The sequence below is a fragment of the Stenella coeruleoalba genome (assembly GCF_951394435.1).
Source record: "Stenella coeruleoalba genome assembly, chromosome: 21".
In the NCBI taxonomy this organism is placed as follows: Eukaryota; Metazoa; Chordata; class Mammalia; order Artiodactyla; family Delphinidae; genus Stenella; species Stenella coeruleoalba.
This window is the reverse complement of record NC_137167.1, coordinates 13019622-13039851: the sequence shown is the minus strand read 5'-3', so window position 1 is coordinate 13039851 and position 20230 is coordinate 13019622. Positions and strand designations below refer to the sequence as shown.

Below are 20230 nucleotides of genomic sequence, written 5' to 3'. Positions count from 1 at the left end.
TAGTTTCTGGTGACAAATGACTCTCATTCTGTATTAGAAAGTCCGAATGAATTGGTTAAAACCTATAACCTGAACGAGGAACATTATTTCTCCCCTTCAGCACAGACACCTGGCTGGGCAGGGCTTTCTGGATACTCCACATTCCCTACAGCAGCAGTGGGTATTCATTTGGGTTGGGTTGGGGTATAGACTAAAGGGCAGTAAGAAGCTTATTAGACTCAATGAGGAATCTCAGCAATCATGAAGTTGACTCTTAGGAGATTGGTGCTACTTCACTATTTTTATTCTACACACAAGAAGGTAGTTTTATCTGGTTCAATACCGAAGCCTCAGATCCACTGGATTACTGGGTCAGAATGGGGTGTGTGTGTGAAACATCAGGAGATTCTGATAGGAAATGACCTTAGCTCTAGAAGAAATGGGTCACTTGCGGGTGTGTCTCAGAGGAGAGCAGAGTCCACTGGCGGTGGAGTGAACAGTAGGGGCAACCTGTTGCTTTCCAGTAGAGTTTCATGTAATTCACCCGAATGGAATAGTATTCTAAACATTTGAATTTGCGCATATCGGGACACTGTAAAGGCGATTGGCCCAGGACTCAACAGGAAAAGCCTGGGCATCAACCCAGGTTCATTCAGGCCTCGAACTTAACTGAACCTTTATAGCAATATTTATTACAGCAATTTTAGCCCCAGTTGTCTTTACCCCTTCCCCCCCCCTTTTTTTAACATTTCGACATTTCAATTAGAAATTGAAAATTAATTAAAAAATTAAGTTCAATAAACAACATTGAAAACCTTGGTTATTTAGAGACTTCCTTCAAAAGATTGGGTGTCTCAGGAAGTCACAGCAGGTTGGGGGGATGTTAAAATTCTGAGTCGTCAGCCTTTTAGGCAACATACGTAAAATTATTCAGAAATTCATAACCAGAAATTTAGAAATGGGTAAAAATGAGTGGGTTGATGAATCAACTTTAACTTTTCAAGTGGTAAAACAGTTTTACCTGCTATGAATATACAGAGAGAGAGAAAGTGAAGACAACAGAATGCGGGGAGACCCCAAACAATGCAGATACAGACAAATGAATCTATTTCAAGTGAATAATACAACCACGGTGAAGTTGGGAAGAATGGGGAGAGCTGACCCCAATAATTCTTGAATGTACATATCGGTTATATACTTTCAGGCCTAAGACAAAAAGAACTATATATACTGAACTGTAGTTAATAGGTTTCCTTTTTATGTTGCTATTGTTTAGCGATTATGAAACTTCATTCCTGTGTTGAGCGAATAAGTAAATGTATAGTGGATGATGAGAGCTAGGATTCAGAAGGAGTTATTGATACAAATGTGGAGAGGGAAGGCTAGAATTAACCTAATGGTGTTGGATTGGAATTGGAGGTATCAGTACTAACTTATGTTTTTGATATATCTAAATAGATGCAGAGAAATAGATACAGATGTGAAAGCATGTGTGTGTTTCCGTATAAATCTGGGACAATTTGAGCACCGAAACAAATAATAGTAATAAATTATAAATCATAAAATAAGGTATGGATCGTACTGATGTGTGAGTGAATGAATGAACAAACGAATGTAGAAAGGAATAAATAATAAACAGGGCCAAAGGGTAAGCTTTTCCTTAGAGTAGAAGACTAATGAATATGAAAGGAATGATAGGATTAGAAAAAAATCATTATTTGACAATCACAACAGTAAAGATTGCTTCAGGTAAGAATTATCAATAGATGTTAAAACAATAGATCAATAGATGTTAAAATTTGAGAAACAAAATATTTAGTCTCAAAGTTATCTCCCTATGAGATACTTATTAGTTAAAAAGAGAAAAAATAGTAACCTCACAGTGGAGAAACTTGGCAAGTGATCAAAGTTATTATCACTAGTAATGAGACAAAAACGACATCATGTGTCTCCTGATACGATGCACTGAGAATGACACTTCTGTGATACTCCTGCCAAAAATGTATAACCTTAATTTAATCAAGAAACAAATCAGATAAACCCAAACTGAGGGACAGTCTACAAAAAAAATAGCCTGTACTCTTCCAAAATGTCAAGGTCACGGAAGACAAGGACTGAGGGAAATATTCTGGGAGACTAAAGAGATGACAACTAAATGCTATGTATGCCTCTGGATTAGATCCTGAATCAGCAGCACAAAGAGATGTCCTTGCTTTTAGGAAGCCAAACTGTAAAGGGTAAAGGGTATATAGTGCTTTCAACATATTCTTAAAACAGTTCAGGGAGGACAAAGGTGTATGGGGAAATCTAGGCAAAGGGTACACAGGAATTCTTTGTACTATGTGTGCAACTTTTCCATAAATATGAAATTATTTCAAAGTAAGTATTTTTTAAGAACTAAGCAGAAAGCACCAGCATATCTGGTTGAGTGCTGTCTGCCAGGATATCTGTTACTGTTAGTTATGCTCTGGCTCTGCTGCGCTCCACAGGAACCCTTTTATTCCCGCTCTCTCCCTCTTCTTTCTTCTTTAACCTGTGTCAGATCCTGTAAATTATAACTTTATAAATTATACATATTTGTAATAAATTCAAACGATACAAAATCATACAGACTAGAAATCCCCTCCCCACCCTGACATTGCCACCAAAGTTACCACTATTAACGGGGTGGTTGTCCCGTTGTAAACATTCCTGGGTTCACACACTCGTACATATACAAAGCCTCCTCCTTCTAAGGCTACTAAACATTGTTGAGCATCTTTTTCTTTTTTAAACCTCATATTGCCATGACATCTTTCTCAGTAAATATATATATTTTTGCCTCATTCTTTCCCTTTTTTCCCCCTCTAAATGAATGCTTCCTTTGTCTCTAAAACTAGTTGTCAAGGGCTGATAAACCCACTTACTTTAATGGTAGAACCATTTGTAAAGACACTGGGCTATAGCTCACAGATTTGAAGGATGTACCAAATAAACCAGACTCCATCCGGCATTAGGACAGCACTGAAGACCTCAGTGACAGGAGTTTAGAGACCTTTTCTCTAGTGGGAGACTGTTAGGGTAACTCAGCTCCAGCCACCTCCATTTTCTGTATTTTTATACTCAAGGTTGAAATCCTCAGGAGAAAAAACATGTTTGGTCACTGATGGCCACATCTGTCTGTCCCTTAACTAGTCAGCTGTCACTAGGGGAGTGAGGGCACAGAACCTGGATGTTGGCCTCTGGGCGCTTCCCAGAAAAGAGCCAGCAGAGCAGTTATCCCAATCAACCTCTTTCCAGGGCTGTTTGAACTGCTTCGCCTCTGGTGTGTTCCAGTCTGTTTAAGTCCAGCTGCCCTTCCACCACTAGAGTTATCCTCCACTGCAGTGATTCTCAGATGTGGTCCCTACACAAGCAGTGTCAGCATGCCTGGCAACTTGTTACAAATGCAGATTCTCAAGTCCCATCCAGGACCTACTTAATCAGAAACTGGAGGCGCGGGTTCAGCACTCTGTGTCTAGGAAGTCTTCCAGATGATTCTGATACGTGCTAACATTTGAGGATCACGCTCTACTACATAAATCTGATCATAATATTTCCCCAGTTAAAAAAATTTCAGCGGCTCAGCCATGCAGATACTCCAGAGTCCTCACTCATGACCTGAAAGTTCCTCGTGATCTCATCCCAGTGCTTATGCAGTCTTACACACACACACACACACACACACACATACACATCCACACCCTCTTCACATCCTGTCATACAGAACTTTGCTGAGCTCTTTCCTGGACTACCACCTGGTAAATTTCTGCTCTTCTGTCACTTCCTCTGTGTTGCCTTCCTGGTCCCCAGTCACTCAGGGCCGTGGCTCTGTTTCCCATGGAGTCCTAGACATTGTGTTGGTTTGTTTATCTAACCATCAGTGTACCTGTACAGCTCCCTCACCAGAGCCTGAGATCTGAACTCCTCAAGGCAGGGACTTATTTTCACTGATCCTTGTGTCTCTAGTACATGACAAACGTTATGTGCTTGGTTGAATCTGTTCTGTTTTTACTTTTTATTATGAAATTTCAAGCATACCAAAAGGTAGAGAGCATAGTAATGAACATCCATTAATCCATCAGAATTTACCAACTTAACATTTTGCTGCATTTGCTTCCCTTTTTTTCTAAGTATTCTAAAGTAAATACCTGATGTTATGACATTTTGTCATTATATCTTCTTTGTATTTCAGTACAAACACTAAAGACATTTTCCTACGTTACCATTTTATCACACCTAATAAAATGGACAATTCCCAGATATCACATAATACCCATTCAGTATTCAGCTTTCTTCATTTTCCCACAAGAGGTCTTTTATATCTGGTTGTTCAGTCAAGGACCACACATTGCATATGAGGGTAGGCCTCTAAGGGTTTTTTTTTTTTTCGTTTTTTTGGGGTTTTTTTGGCAGTACGCAGGCCTCTCACTGCTGTGGCCTCTCCCGTTGTGGAGCACAGGCTCCGGACGCGCAGGCTCAGTGGCCATGGCTAACGGGCCCAGCCGCTCCGCGGCACGTGGGATCTTCCCAGACCGGAGCATGAACCCGTGTCCCCTGCATCGGCAGGCGGACTCTCAACCACTGCACCACCAGGGAAGCCCTAAGGGTGTTTTAATCATTCTAGAATAGCCCTTCTCTCTCTTTTTTTCCCCCATTATTCAATGAATAAACTCCTGACTAATATTTCCACTCTTGTGGCATGACATTAATACCAGGGACACTACTAAGGACTTGGAATGGTCTTGAACCTTTATGTTCAGCATAATCATATGACTCCAAATCCACGATTTGCAGCCAATAAATCTTTTCCAGCACAGCCTATGTGCATAAGAAGCCAGTATCACCACAGCTAGAGAAACAGGAGAGCTACTTGGGATCTGAGCTTTGCAGCACATTTAATTAATAGCTTCTCCATTTTGTCTTCCAGAAAGTCACTGAAAGAGCTGCAGTTCATTTACAGTGACTCTACATTCCTGTAGGCTTGGGTCTTCAGGATTTGGTGATTTCCTTTTACCTTGCCCATTTCCTTGTGTTTTATCATATACTAGCTCTTGCCTTATCCTTCTAGGACTCTGGCCTTTGATGTAGTTTGTAGAGCACTAAAATGGCATTTTAAAGCTCTGTAACTTGCTGAGAATCTTAATTCAATTTAAATAGGAAGCACAAATTTGCATTGAGGGGTCTAGGTCTACAATTCAGAAAATTCTCTTTTTCAAGATTTTCTGTTTACAGAGAGTTCTTAAGCTTTAATTTTAGGAGACAGAGGAGGAGGAAAAAAGAGGATTTCAAAAACTTCCCTCAGCAGAGTCCTAAATGCAATAATATACTCTGTTTGAGTTTAGAGCATTACAGTATGCAAATGCAGGGTTTGAATTGTCCTTCAGGCCTCTGATTGCTCTCTGTAGCTTTTGAGATTGAACTGTTAGGACTTCCAGTAATCCCATGTATCAACCAAGGTGGTTGAATAAAAGTGTTCCTATGGGCTGAGTCACTTGCAGTGAGGGAACAGGTGGGGCTGGGGATGAGGCTGCTGGAGAAGAGGAGAGTTACCTGGACGAGACTGTAGAAAGTTCAGAAAGAGTACTGTGAGGTATTTTAGGAACTACGGTGCAGGAAAGAAAACTGTGTCATTAAGGTATCTCAGCTCTGGCTGCCATAACAAAATACCACAGAGAGGGTGGCATCAACGTTAATTCTCTCAGTTCTGGAGGCTAGAAAGTCCAAGATCAAGTTGCCAGCAGATTCAGTATCTGGTGAGGACCCTCTTTCTGGTTTGTGCAGATTCCACCTTCTCACTGTGTTCTCACATGGCCTTTCCTTGGTGTGTGCTCCTGGAGAGAGAGGTCTCTAGAGTCCCTTCCTCTTCTCCCAAGGGCGCTAATCCCTTCGTAGGGGCCCTACCTCCGAATGCCATCACATTGAGAGTTAGGGCTTCAACATGGATTTGGGGAGGACACCAGCATTCAGTCTGTGACACATAAGCATGTGGGTTTGCTACTGCCCTGATATACTCTTAGGTATAGTAGGCTACTAAGGATACTTTCTGTCTCCCAGAGTTTGCCCTGGGTAGGGAGTTTAGCCTTTGTAGATCACAGTGAACCTGTGTTGCTTTGGTCACAGTGTTCTAGGCCATCTTGGAGAGACTATTGGCTGTTCCTATAGCCAGTCAGATTGGGTTGCTTCTAAGTAACTTCTCAAACCGATATCATACTGATATCTAGAAACTGTCCTTTTTGGACACCAAGGAAATAAGACACCATTTACAATTGCAAGAGAAATGTTTTCTGTTCACTTACCAGAAGGGTTTGGGTGAATTATAGGCAAGAGAGGAAAAAGTTGATTTTGAAAGGCACAGATTCCCCCTTTGATTTAGTAGTAATCTTATCCTGACAGCATTTAATGAGAAGTCACTGTGGCCAGAGAATAATCTTATTGGGCTTTAATTGAAAGCACAAGGAGATTTGTTTGTTTTGTTTTGTTTTCATGTCTCCTTCCTATCTGTCTCCCTCTTTTTCCTCTTTCTCCCCTCATTCTTCCTCTTCACTTCCATGTTCTCCCAACCCCCGCCCCACTCTGCCTCCTCTTCTTCATCCTTTAACATTTAAAATGTTTTTGGCTTGGCTGGTCCCTCTGGATAGAAACTGAGCTGAGCAGGATATTGATTACCAAATATGGTATTGCTGCTAAAGATGTTAGAGGAATGTGACTTGTGTTCTAAGCCTCCGGCCTCTGAATAAGCTCCAAACAAATTAGGTCATTTTAACTTCTGAGCTTTTTTTTTTTTTTTTTAATAAAGAGCTGGAACTTTGATTTGGAACATGATGGTGGTGTTATTTTAGCTCACACAGGGAGGAGGGGTATGAAGACGGGGGTGGGGAGTAGAGGAGACTCAGTTAAGCATGTTTTAGGACCTGAGTCACGAGACCAGGTTGTGTAAGAGGCAAGCACGTTGTGTGGAGCCTCGATGAACAGCTCTCGCACATCAGTGAAAGAGCTGAGGCGTAGACTGCAGATGTCCGGCCCCATTCTCTGAGACTAGAAGTTCCAGAGGACCCCTGACAGGTCCCAGGATACTCTTCTCATGTTACCCACGCTGCTCACGGGGATGGGGGCTCAGGGCTATTAGGAAAAGCTGCTACTTCGCAGGAAGGATGGGGGCGTTAAGTACCAAGGAGGACACTTGGACACACTTGGAAATTGATAGCAAGTTGCTTCTCTGTGTAGTTGGATGGGGTGTGATAAGAATAAGCAAGTCCTTCCACAGCATACCTTTAAATGACAGCGGGGGCTATGCTCGTCTCCCAGCAAAGGCCACAGCTCTTCAGATCCGTATTTGGAAATATTCACTCTGTTGTTGATAGCAGCTTTGATAGAGTGAAATGCTCGTAGTGGAAGTGAATGGAAGCAAACACTGCTTCAGGGTGCTGCTTTGTCTTTTTCCCCTTATGTACATTTTTCTCAAGATTAATACTGAGGTTTCTCAAAACGAAAACTGAGACCAGTTAAAGAAAGAATTTCTTTTTATATTTCATATACCTGGCACCCCCTTTTCACTTTTCGTCATTGGTTAGGGCTGCACCAGAGGATTCCTTTTCTTCTTGTCCACCTGCACCTGTTTGCCCCTTCAGTTGGAAATTTCACCCACTCCAGGACATCAGTGGGTCATGGCTCTGTGGCTGTAGTTGTGCCTCCCTGAGGGCCTTGCTTTCCTTCGCTTCCTGCCCCCTAACCCCCTTATTTCTCTTATTGCCGCTCCCTTCAAGTCACAGGCTCTTCCTCCCATCTTTGGAGCTGAGCCTGAGAAGTTCAGAGTTGTTCATCCTGGTCTACAGAGTTAGAGACTCTTACTAATTTCTTGTGGAAATTGCTCTTGTCTTCAAGCTAATAAAAAGAAGAAAGGGGCTTTGGGGCACTCAGGCCCACGTGAGTGCTAAACTGAGAACATGTGTTCTTAAGATACTCATTTTCAGAACTTCACTCCTTTTTCAGAACATGCCATACAAACAAACATGGTACCTGAGTCTGTTCTGAATGCACGGTTATGCACCATACTATACTGGGGTGTCTTTTTGATACTGTTGTTGGGGTCCAGAATCCTAGCATTGGACATAAATATCATGAGATTATTCGTTATGCTCAGTAGTGGAGGCATTCTTAAATGGTGGGAGGGTTTCAAATAGTTTTATCTTGTCCTAAATCTTGTACTTTATAGTGTTTGTGACTTATTTTATTGAATATATTTGGTTTAGGTAAACTGCAATAATAGGGTTAAAGGTAATTGAAATTACTAACCTCTCTTTGGCCCATATAATCTGTGGTCTGTCTATCCATGTAGCTAGTAAGCCAGCTTATAATCAAAATCAGGACCATACCACATCAAGACATTCATATGAATTGATAAGCTAACCGGAATTAAGTAATACTAGTTATATTGAAGTCTTAAAACTGTTTAGTTCCTGTCTACTTAGTAACTCAGAGTACATGTATCACCAGTATGAAAGCTCTCCAGTTAGAAGGGGATGGGAATTTTCCCCCTCTAGAGGTGATGAAACTAAGGCATTGAAGAATTAACATTGTTTTAAACACTGGTCAAAGCCTTGCCGCTTACGATTTCAGGTGTTGGACTTTTCCAGCATTACACAGGGCTTTACATTAATTCATTCTTCTTGGTAGCCATTAATTAGTTTTTAACTATGCTAGGCATTTGCTGGTCCAGATTTAAAATTTGAACCTGAACGTTTTAGTCCAAAAAGAAAAGGAATAGATGAAAAACCATGCAACTCAATTTTTAATACAGTAGACTAAATCTCCCTGACTTTGTGGACATGCTGTGTTACAGGTTTTCGTGTATTCTGTGTAAGCAGTGAGAATGAGAGCTCTTACTAACTTTTTTTTCCTGATAGGCCGGGTTTACTGGTGTGTTTATTTTGTCACCATTCCGGTTTGACTCTAAGGAAATGAAAACATCTTCCATTTGTTCTTTATTTCCAAAGGGCATCCGCTTCGATCCTGAAATTCCACAAACACTACGACTAGAGTTTGCTAAGGCAAACACGAAGATGGCCAAGAACAAACTAGTAGGGACTCCAAACCCTAGTACTCCTCTGCCCAACACTGTACCTCAGTTCATTGCCAGAGAGCCATGTAAGTTGATCTACTTTTCATTTTGGAAAAAAAAAAAATAACTAAGAATTGTTCAAGTACTTGATGTGAGATTACACCATGGGACATAGAGCTGGCTGAGTGTCATTTTCCATTTCTGAGAAGAGACTGCCTTTTCTTGCTGTCTGAATTCCAAATACAGCAATCTTGTTCATGATTGGCTGTCCCAAAAGATGGTTCAGCTTGATCAGAACTGTAACTACAGAATTGCGTTTCAAGTGCTGTAGGTTTCCTTAACGTGATCTCGACCTTATGGTGAGTGTGCCCTGTTTGCCTTGGGGTTTAAATCCTTATTCGTTTCCCCGTCCCTGGACCATGAGGGCTGGTTGTCAGCATTCACTTTACTTCATCTGTTGAAGAATATCAGTTCCGTGGCTTCAGGGAAATAGAATATTAAATATGAAAGAAGCAGATAATAAGAAGTTTGTTCTGTTTTTGAGAACAGTTTGGCCATAAATCTAGGAGGGAAAGTAAACATACACAAAGAATTGATATAGTAGAACGGTCAGTTCTAACAAACGAAGACCAGTAAAGCTTTAAGAAAATTCGGGGCTTCCCGTTTTAAATTAATTGGGTAAAGACACTGACTAATTGCAAAACAAGTCTTTTACCCCACCTAATGAGCTTATTCCCTTAAATGTCCAGGCTACAATTTCTGCCTTTGAGTAACTTGAAAATGTTGTCTTAATTTTCTTTCTCAACCTCAGTCAGTAGCAGAAGTGAGGCGTGAGATGGGCTCTAGCTTTTCCTTTCAGTGCCTGGCCGTTATGTGATTGAATACGGCAGGGCATTCAAGGAATCCCAAGTGCCTTGCCGTTACTTGGAATATTTCCATCCTATCATTCTTTTTTTTTTTTAAACATCTTTTTTGGGGTATAATTGCTTTACAACGGTGTGTTAGTTTCTGCTTTATAACAAAGTGAATCAGTTATACATATACATATGCTCCCATATCTCTTCCCTCTTGCGTCTCCCTCCCTCCCACCCTCCCTGTCCCACCCCTCCAGGCGGTCACACGTCCTATCATTCGTCATCTTCTTTCTAAGCCGCATGATCTTGGTCTTCTCCCTGCCTTCCCTGACAATACGCTTCAACTTTTCTTACTGAAATCGAAGGGCACGTGGGTGGGTTCCTTTCTCCCCCGTGTCATGTGCGTGTCAGATTTAATCGGGTTGTTGTGGAAATTAAGTCATTCTGTAGCTCAGTCGCTCTTGAAAAGCTGCTGCTTATCAGTGGAAACTAATAGATAAAAGAAGAGTTTCTCCCTCAGTGTGTTCTACAGTTTTTCTATGAAGCCAGGAAATCATAATAGAGAAAAAAAATATTTTGTTCTTTACGTGTCCTAGGGGAACTTAAAACCTTTGTTTATGTGGGAAATGTAAACAAAAGTTTCATCTTATGGTACAGTTGTACTACAGGAGGACGTATGGACATTTCTTACTAATTCTGTATTCTAAACAGCATCTAGCCCAGTGCTTTGTACGTTGCATATATTTAGTAAATATTTATTAGTGCTGGTAAGTCGATAAATTGAGTATTTTAATTTGGCTATGTGCAGAATTATTCCATTTGTATGCCTCTTCATTTCTTTCTGAAATTTCTTCTCTCTTGAAGGCATCAGAAAAGAGTATTTGTAGGATACTTTCACTTAGAAAAGACAACCTAGAGTAACTCTTTACTTAGTGAATTTGTCTGCCTCACATCTCAGAGTATTTTGAAAAAATTAATTCAGACAGGAAGTGTAATGCAATACTTTTATCCTTTCAGTTTTTTATTGAATTCTTTTCTTTCTGAGAGTTTGGTTTTTGTGTTTTTTTTCCCTTAAATTTGCTACAACAGCTCTGTGAAGTAGTTAGCCAGAGAGGTGATGGCCAGTTCACAGCAGGGTACATGAAAGCAAGATAGATGAACAAACTGGACACCCATAAGTCCCTGAAGTTACAGGAGAGCTTTGAGCAGAGTTCAGAGCACTGCTCTGGCCGGCTCCACCTACCACCCTTCCCTGTGTACTGAACCGCTCAGAAGTGGTCAGATAGTTTCCATGTCAGGGTCAAAACTTGCCTGACTGCTCATGGCCAAACAGACTTTGAAGTTTTTTTTTTTTAAAAAAGAAAACGCAAACACCAGTGTATTCTTGAGAAAATAAGTTGGCCTGATTTCTCTTAATATAGCTCCTTTTTATGACATAGGGGCCTTGACGGACAGCAATTACACCGTCCACTGAGATCGACCTTATCATCCATTACAATTACCTCTGGAAATTGTGAACTTTTCTGTCACATATGCAAAATTGTTGTTTTCCCTGAAGCACACCACAAACTAAGAAAGAACATTGTAGTGGTTCTGTACTGGCGAATCCAATTGCATTGTGCCTATAATTGGTACTAGAGGTGGTGAGTTTAACTACCTGTGAGGAGTAGACTGTGATGGAATTATAGGATTTGGGGGTTGGAAAAGGCCTGTAGGCTTCTCTGTTTCAGGCCATGAGAGACAGGTTTTATAAATGCTTCTTTTTGTTGATGTTTTTTATATGATGGTGGCTGAAAAGTACTCGTTGCCATCACTAAAGGAGGAATGTGCTAGGATTCGATTATACAAACAAATATTGACTTGAGCTCTCATTTCTCAAATATTGAACTTAAATGAGCACCAGGTGTGTTAGACACTGGGGAAGAAGGGGACCGTGGTTTCTGCCTTAAAAGAGCTGTCAATCCAAGGGGTTGGTGGTGATCAAAGTTGTCAGGAAAGTTGGCCCATATAAAGGATATAAAAGAGATGCCTTGCAGCTTAGTCTAGATTGCCGCTAGTCATCTGCCTTATTTGCCGAACACCTACTCTGTGCCAAGCATGAAAAATGAGGAAACCAGATATTGCAACTTAAAGAAAAACCTTTGACCTTGCCGCGCTCCTGTTCCCTTGCTGAAAAATGGGAATAATACCTTCCTCGCATGATGGTTATGAGAGCTAAATACGATATTATAAGATTGTGTTGAAGATTAAATGGGTGTTAATATATGTAGAGTACTAGGCAAATGTAAAGGACAATCTTAATTTTTTACAAAAAAATGAGTTGCTTTTCGTTCCTGATAGTTAAACGTAGGTTTTGATCTTCTGAGGTGTCATCACTGGGTGGCTATAGCCAGTTGTCTTTACAAATTAGGAGAAAAGATGAATGACATTCATATACAATCCCATGAAAGTAGTATACTTCCCTAACTAAATTCTTATTAATTTGAGCTTCTCCTTCTCTTACTCCCTTTTATGTAATAAAGAAAAATAGTGTGCAAAAGCAGGAAGTTAAGAGATGTATAAAATTTATAAATTATATAAAATTGTGCTGGATTATACGTTTGGTTATACAGGAAAATGGTGTTCTGAAGTGTAAGAACTCCGCTTTAGAGATGAACGCGGGGCGAGTCACCATCTCTGAGTTTTGTTTTCTTCATCTTTAAAATGATGATACTGTGTGTCAGACCACTCTGCTAATAAGCATTTTACATGAATTATCTCCTTTGATGCTCAGTAGCACTATTTTACAGGTGAAGAAGCTGAGGCATAGGAAGTTTCAGTAACTTTCTTGAGGTTTCTCAAGTCATCAGATGTTTGGGGTTGAATTGTGTCCCTCCCACCCAAATTCATATGTTGAAGTCCCAACCCCCCAGTTGGGCGTTGCCTCCAAATGTCACCATATTTGGAAATAAGGTCTTTAAAGAGGTGATTAAATTAAAATGAGGCCATTAGGGGGGACCCTAATCATATGACTGGTGACCTTATAAGAAGAAAAGGAGACATAAGGGATGTGCTCACACAGAGGAAAGGCCCACGTGAGGACAGTGCAAGCCAAGGACAGAGGCCTCAGGAGAAGCCAAACCTACCGACACCTTGACCTTGGCCTTCTAGCCTCAAGAACTATGAGGAAATTAATTTCTGTTGTTTAAGCCACCCGGTCTGTGGTATTCTGTTACAGCAGCCTGAGCAGCCTAACGCATCAGGCGATAGAGCCTGGATTTAATAAATTCTGACCAGTCACTTACTAGTTTTGTAACTTTGGTCTAATGGCTTAACCTCTCTGTGCCTCAGTTTTCTCAACTATAAAATGGCAATAGTTGAATATACCCGCACGGTTGTGAGGATGAATTAATTGACAAATGTAAAAGTTGGAAGAGGGGCCACATAGCGAGTACTCAGTGATGGTTACTGTGTGCATAGAAGAATGTATGTTTGTCTCTTGTTGTGAGACCTATAGTTTTTCTGCTTTTTGTATACTCAGTATCCTAGCACCTAGCAAAATACGTGGGATTTTTTAAGATGCCACAGATTTCATTTTCTGCTTTTTCATTGGGAACTCTTAAAATTCACAGCATTAATTAGTATGATTGGGATATGATAAAATGCACATACTTCAGGTGTCTAATTTGGTAAGTTTTGTCATAAGACATGTTGAATTTAATTGAATAAATGCTCTTGATCTGTTTACATTGCAGCATACCATATTCTAATGCCATTAGAAGGTGGAAGCAGCCAGTGCTCAACAGAGCCCTTAGTCAGGTCAGACAGATCCTCCCTGTTTCGATTCAGGTTTAAGGAGCAAATATCAAAAGGCTCTACAGAACTTGGCAGAATTCAGATTCCTGTAGTCCAGCCCTGAGGATGCTGATTCTGTGGGTCTGGTCTAGGACTTATGCTCTGTACTTTTAAAAGCTCTTTGGGTGATTCTGACACACAGTCATTTTTGAGAATCACCGGCAGAGCAAGGAATTGTAAAGTTAAGTTCTCCTTACTACTCACTCTCCTCCCTGACCCTAGCCTCACACACATCTCCTCCCCACAAAGAAACCCAGTGCTCTCTAAGAGTGATACTTTTATTTTATTTTTTACGTTTGGATTATATTTTTTGCAGTACGCGGGCCTCTCACTGTTGTGGTCCCTCCCGTCGCGGAGCACAGGCTCCGGACGCGCAGGCTCAGCGGCCATGGCTCACGGGCCCAGCCGCTCCGCGGCATGTGGGATCTTCCCGGACCGGGGCACGAACCCGTGTCCCCTGCATCGGCAGGCCGACTCTCAACCACTGCGCCACCAGGGAAGCCCTGGATTATCTTAATGGCTTCTTTTTTTTTGAATTTTATTTTGTAAGAGTGATACTTTTAAACACCTAGTAAGCACATAAGCCTTTGGTGAATAATCAAACCACTTCCTAGTTTTCCTGCCACACCACTGGAATTTCCCATTTGTCCAGTACTGACCCCAGCCTTCGGGAAGTGAACTTTCTGACTTACGTCTGAAGAGATCCTGTGAAAGTTCAGAAAAGCCTTTAAAGTACCTGGCAAGTGCCCTCCCAGGGACAACACTCAGCAAATATGAAATCTCTTAGCCATCACCTCTGTGGCATAGGGGCCTTCCAGGGCCTGGACTGAAGCTCCCTGTGCCCAGGGAGCAGAGCCAGCATGCCTGCATTTTCCAGGGTAGCGTGCACAGCATGTGCTGCTTGGAAAACCAAGGGTGTCTTTATAGTCCCCGCCCCTGCTCAGAAAGTGCACTGAGTGCCACCGGGACCGGGGGCTGTGTATCGCACACCTGCTGTCCTCGAGCGGGGTCACCTAGAAAGATGGCAACTGGGCCTGAGGAAGGCCTAACCAAGCTGGGCAGAGGGAGGCAAGGGAAAGACAAAGTTGCAGGTGTTCTGTGGGGAGGAGGGCAAGACTTGTTTTTACTCTGAAAAGCAGCTCCCTTGCATTTTTGTGTTTTATGTTTCATGATGCAAATAGTTTTAGTTTTTTCTGATGGTAAAAGTACATGCAGTCCAGGAAAATATAAAGAAGAAAATAAGTCACTAAAATTCTACCACCCCGAGACAATCACCATGGACATTTTGGTGTCTGTCCTTCCATGCCTTTAGAATGAAAGTGTATCTCTGATTTTTGAATTTCAAACTCGTTAATTCACCTCTTTGTCTTTGGGACAAAGTTCTGATGCGCACTGAGATTGAACGGGCAGAAGTAATATCTGGCTCTCACAACCCTTCACACGGTCTCTCTGCGTTGCACTTACTGTGGGGCACTATATTCAGGTGGCACAGATACCTTGCTAGAGACCAGAGGAGTGGTGGTAGACATGTCTATTGGGCTGTCTTTCTTAACGATCTGAGGTCTCAAGTGAGTCCAACAAGCTCCTGAACTGCCGGAATTCAGGTGGTTGATTGAATGCCCCGTAGGCTTTTATTAAATGCATGGGAAGAGAGGAAACAAACATTTATTGAGCAACTATGCCATTCCCTTAAGAACTGTGTGTAAAATACTTACTTTCCTTCCCAAGGTCACACGGCTCATTTTTAACCTAATTGGCTCTAAACCCACTGCTGGTCTCACCATACCATACTACCTAACTTACGGCCCACGGGTGCTTTTGGCTGTCACTGTTTTTAAGATATTCCTTAGGAGGTACTTTAAAATCAGACCTCTGAAGGTTTATTAAAGACCCCAGAGGCCCGCATCAAGTTGTGAGGGCAAGATTTCAGGGCAGGTCACTACTTAGTGCAAATCCGGCTTCTTTAAAGTATCAGATTTGGATGGCCAGGGTCCATTAACTCTAAAATGTATTCTTAAGTAGTTGACCAACTTGAACTACCTGGACAGTTTTATTTAGTTTTGGTGTTGTCAATTCTAAGTCATTATTTCAGAAAATAAGAGTGACCACTTTTAACAGTTGATGTATTTTAGTTCAATAAATAATGGCATCATCAGCCAGGATATTTGACTTCTTTGTTTATACTTGGAGGACGTGCACACGGGTCGCTTAGGACGTTTTTCAGATCATTCAGATAGAAATGGCAAAGAGCATGGGTGGAAAGGCGTGCGATACAGCCCTGTTTTATTTACATTGTCTGGGGTCCTAAGACCTCACCTGCCCACTCCTTGAAACTGATGCTATGAAACCAGCATAAATACTCCCCGGTTTATGGTTAAGTAGATAGCGTGCTCTATAGGTGGTGCCTCTTTGTAAAGTTCCAAGAGGCTGATACACAATCTGCAGGACATTTTTCACTTTTAATTTTCAAAGCGATTGAACAGATCAGCAAGAAACCTTGCCTGCTCTTTATGTAAAAGATAAAATTGAGAGGCCCGGTCCTGCAGTATTTTTTTTTAAAGGAAAACTAACACAGAACTGAGGGATTGTCTAGCTGGATACTGGATCTGTTATTTGGGGAGATCAAAGGTTTCAGTCTATTTTAGGGACCATCCCTGGAGACAGAAGTATGATGATCATATGATCACAATCTGAGCCCATCTGCACTTGAGAAATCGGCCCATCCTGTTTTCTTGAATCTTCTCGTTACACTTAAACTTATAAAATTGTATTTTTATTTCATTTTGGAAAATGATGATGCCTGACCCATTTTATTGTTAGTTATAAAAGTAAGGAGACCATAAATGAAATTTGAAGGTTAAAATGATAGATTTTCCTGCCGTCCAGAAATAACCACTGTTAACATTTTGTTGTGTGTCTTTCTATATACATTTCTATACATTTCTCTCTCTATATATGCATAAAAAAATACGGAGTGTGGCAGGTGGTTGTTGTTTGGTTACAACATATGATCATGCTGTCTTTATCAGTTCTCCCTTACCTCCTGAACACCCTTCCTTCCAGGATTGTAAAACCACAGCATTATTATTATTATTTTTTATGCAGTATGCGGGCCTCTCACTGCTGTGGTCCTTCCCATTGCGGAGCACAGGCTCCAGACATGCAGGCTCAGCGGCCATGGCTCACGGGCCCAGCCGCTCCGCGGCATGTGGGATCTTCCCGGACCGGGGCACGAACCCGTGTTCCCTGCATCGGCAGGCGGACTCTCAACCACTGCGCCACCAGGGAAGCCCCACAGCATTATTTTTAAAGACTCTTTATAAGTGAAGGGTATGGGCATGGCAGTGAGGGTCTTTAGTGCCAGGCTAAGGAATTTTTCCTAAATTAACTTGTAGGGAGAGAATGGAGATTATTGAACACAACAGTCTCGCACTTTACCAAGGCAGACTCTCCTTCTTTAAGCTCTAGGAAGCTGCATTGGGAAGACAGGAAAGGGAGCAGAACACCATAAAATCTTTTATGTAGAGAAGGAAAATGGGTCGTGGGAAGAAGGCACTTGCCCAAATTTTGCCAAATTTGACTCAGAACACCCCTGGAAATACCTTAGGGAGGTGGCGTGTTTAGGACTGAAGCCGTCCTCCTCTCCACTCACCCCTTCCACCAGGATGATGGAAGAGGAATTGGTGATGGTGAGGACACAAATCATTGTTTCGCCTGTTTTGCTTAACCCAGTCCTTGCTGGTAAGGGTTTTGATGGGAGGGAGCCCAAGGGTGAAAAGGAAGTTCTGAAGAAAGACAGCAGTAGTGAGGAGTCTTTGGGCCGTCAGAGGCATTGGGAAGTAGTAGTAAAGGAAAGTAGTAAAGGTCAGGAGATGGACACAGGGAGGAAACAGGAGGCAGCCGGCTGCTGAGAGGAAAGGAGATGAGGACATCAGAGTATATATAAAAGCTGAGCTTCCAGGACTGTGCATACTTGACTCAAGCACCCGTTGCCTCCGAGGCAGCTCTGCAGTGGGGACCATCAAGGCTTTCTGTCCTTGCTCTGGACCAGTTTGAAGCTGTCAGAAGTGATGTTCAATGAAACATGCCAGTGACTTCCATTCTGTGTACTGAGACTCCCTACTGTTTGAGTAACCCACTGAGCACTCTCCGAACACCCTCACCCCGGCAATACCAGCAGGCTTTTCTTTTGTTTGTTTTTTTTGTTTTACAGTACGTGGGCCTCTCACTGTTGTGGCCTCTCCCGTTGCGGAGCACAGGCTCCGGACGCGCAGGCTCAGCGGCCATGGCTCACGGGCCCAGCTGCTCCGCAGTATGTGCGATCTTCCCGGACCGGGGCACGAACCCGTGTCCCCTGCATCGGCAGGCGGACTCTCAACCACTGCGCCACCAGGGAAGAGCCCCCAGCAGGCATTTTGTACTCTCGATTGTTATGAGTCAGGACGTGTTTTCGGCACTCAGGATATATAAGAGCACCTAGGCCCCTGGACATTCTGAGAAATAAAACCATGGAACAAAACCACTGTGAATAAGGACAGCAAAATACTCTTAGAAACCAGAGACCTAAACTAATGTTTATTTCCACCTATGTCCCACTCTGAAAAAGCAAAAGTATTGTTTTCCTTTTAAAAAGAAGAATCAGACACTTACTGAGCCACACCAAGGTTTATAGCCCGCTTCCATCTCTTCTCTTCAAACCTGCACATATTCCTAGTTTTTGCTTAATGTGTATAATTGCAATAATTTTAGTAATTAAATGTAACAGTAATATTAAAATATTAGGCAGTGGGTTTGGTAAGAGTGGTTTCCATATAGATACGTCTTATATGGGAGGTATTTATTACAATATCAGTAGATCAGCTAATTTGATCCAATTTATTTATGTTATGATATAATGAAGAGCCTAGCTTTGATTAGCAATGGCTGTTAAGATTTTGCTTTGAATTTCTGTTTCTTGTTTATCTGATCATTGATCAGCTATAAACAAATGCCTTAAGAACTCAGGAAGTCACATCTCCTTGGAAATCACAGAATTCTTTCATAATGCAAATAACTGACCCAACTTTAGTGTTTTGTAAACTCGTATTATTCATTACCTCTGCAGAGAAATGAGAGAATAAAGGGAGTTAATTTACTGGTACAGTCCAGAGAAACAGACACCACAGACTTCATTCTTTTAAGGCCACGTAGCCTCTTTACCTGCTCATTAAAAGGAAAGCATCTCGGGCTTCCCTGGTGGCGCAGTGGTTGAGAGTCCGCCTGCCGATGCAGGGGACGCGGGTTCGTGCCCCGGTCCGGGAAGATCCCACATGTCACGGAGCTGCTGGGCCCGTGAGCCATGGCCGCTGAGCCTGCGCGTCCGGAGCCTGTGCTCCGCAACGGGAGAGGCCACAACAGTGAGAGGCCCGCGTACCGCCAAAAAAAAAAACAAAAAAACCCCAAAAAGCATCTCTTTCTTCGTTAAAGTTTGATGCAGGCTTTCTGTTTCTCTCTTCTGCTTTTTCATACGCTTGTAATCCTCAAAAACAGAGACACTTTTTCTTGTACAACAATTCTCAAAAGTATTGGTCTGCCAACCCCTGGTTGGTCTCCAAGACCCATTCAGGGAGTTCACAAGGTCTAAACTATTCTCATGAGAAGAGTTTGTTTTTCTCACTGTGTAGTGGTAGACACAACTACTGGCACCTTAGTACATGTCAAGACAGTGGCACCAAACTGTACTAGTAATCACTGTATTCTTCACGTTTTTCTAAATTTATTTATTTATTTACATTTTATTTTTGGCTGTGTTGGGTCTTCCTTGCTGCGTGCGGGCTTTCTCTAGTTGCGGTGAGCGGAGGCTACTCTTCGTTACCATGCGCGGGCTTCTCATTGCGGTGGCTTCTCTTGTTGCGGAGCACAGGCTCTAGGTGCGTGGGCTTCAGTAGTTGTGGCTCGCGGGCTCAGTAGTTGTGGCTCACGGGCTTAGTTGCTCCGCGGCATATGAGATCTTCCCGGACCAGGGCTCAAACCCGTGTCCCCTGCTTTGGCAGGTAGATTCTTAACCACTGCGCCACCAGGGTAGTCCTCCATTTTTCTTTCTCAAGATTGCTTTGGCTATTCGGGGTCTTTTGTGTCTCCATACAAATTTTAAGATTTTTTTGTTCTAGTTTTGTGGAAAACGCCATTGGTATTTCGATAGAGATTGCATTGTATCTGTAGATTGCCTTGGGTGGTATAGTGATTTTGACAATATTGATTCTTCCAATCCAAGAACATGGTATATTTTTCCATCTGTTTGTGTCATCTTCGATTTCTTTCATCAGCATCCTGTAGTTTCCAGAGTACAGGTCTTTTGCTTCCTTAGGTAGGTTTATTCCTAGGTATTTTACTCTATTTGACGCAATGGTAAATGGGTTTGTTTCCTTGATTTCTCTCTCTGGTCTTTCGTTGTTAGTGTATAGAAATGCAACAGATTTCTGTGTATTTATTTTGTATCCTGCAA

At 42.1% G+C, this 20230-nt stretch overlaps 1 protein-coding gene across 4 annotated transcripts in view; it reads left to right on the top strand.

Moving 5' to 3' along the window:
* RBPMS (RNA binding protein, mRNA processing factor) overlaps window positions 1–20230 on the top strand; it is a 187341-nt gene that overhangs the window by 104456 nt on the left and 62655 nt on the right. For all 4 annotated transcript variants that reach the window (XM_079909030.1, XM_079909029.1, XM_079909028.1 and 1 more), the window contains one exon: window positions 8994–9144. In XM_079909030.1, the coding sequence (XP_079765156.1) occupies window positions 8994–9144 (151 nt within the window). The remainder of the gene's footprint in view (window positions 1–8993; window positions 9145–20230) is intronic.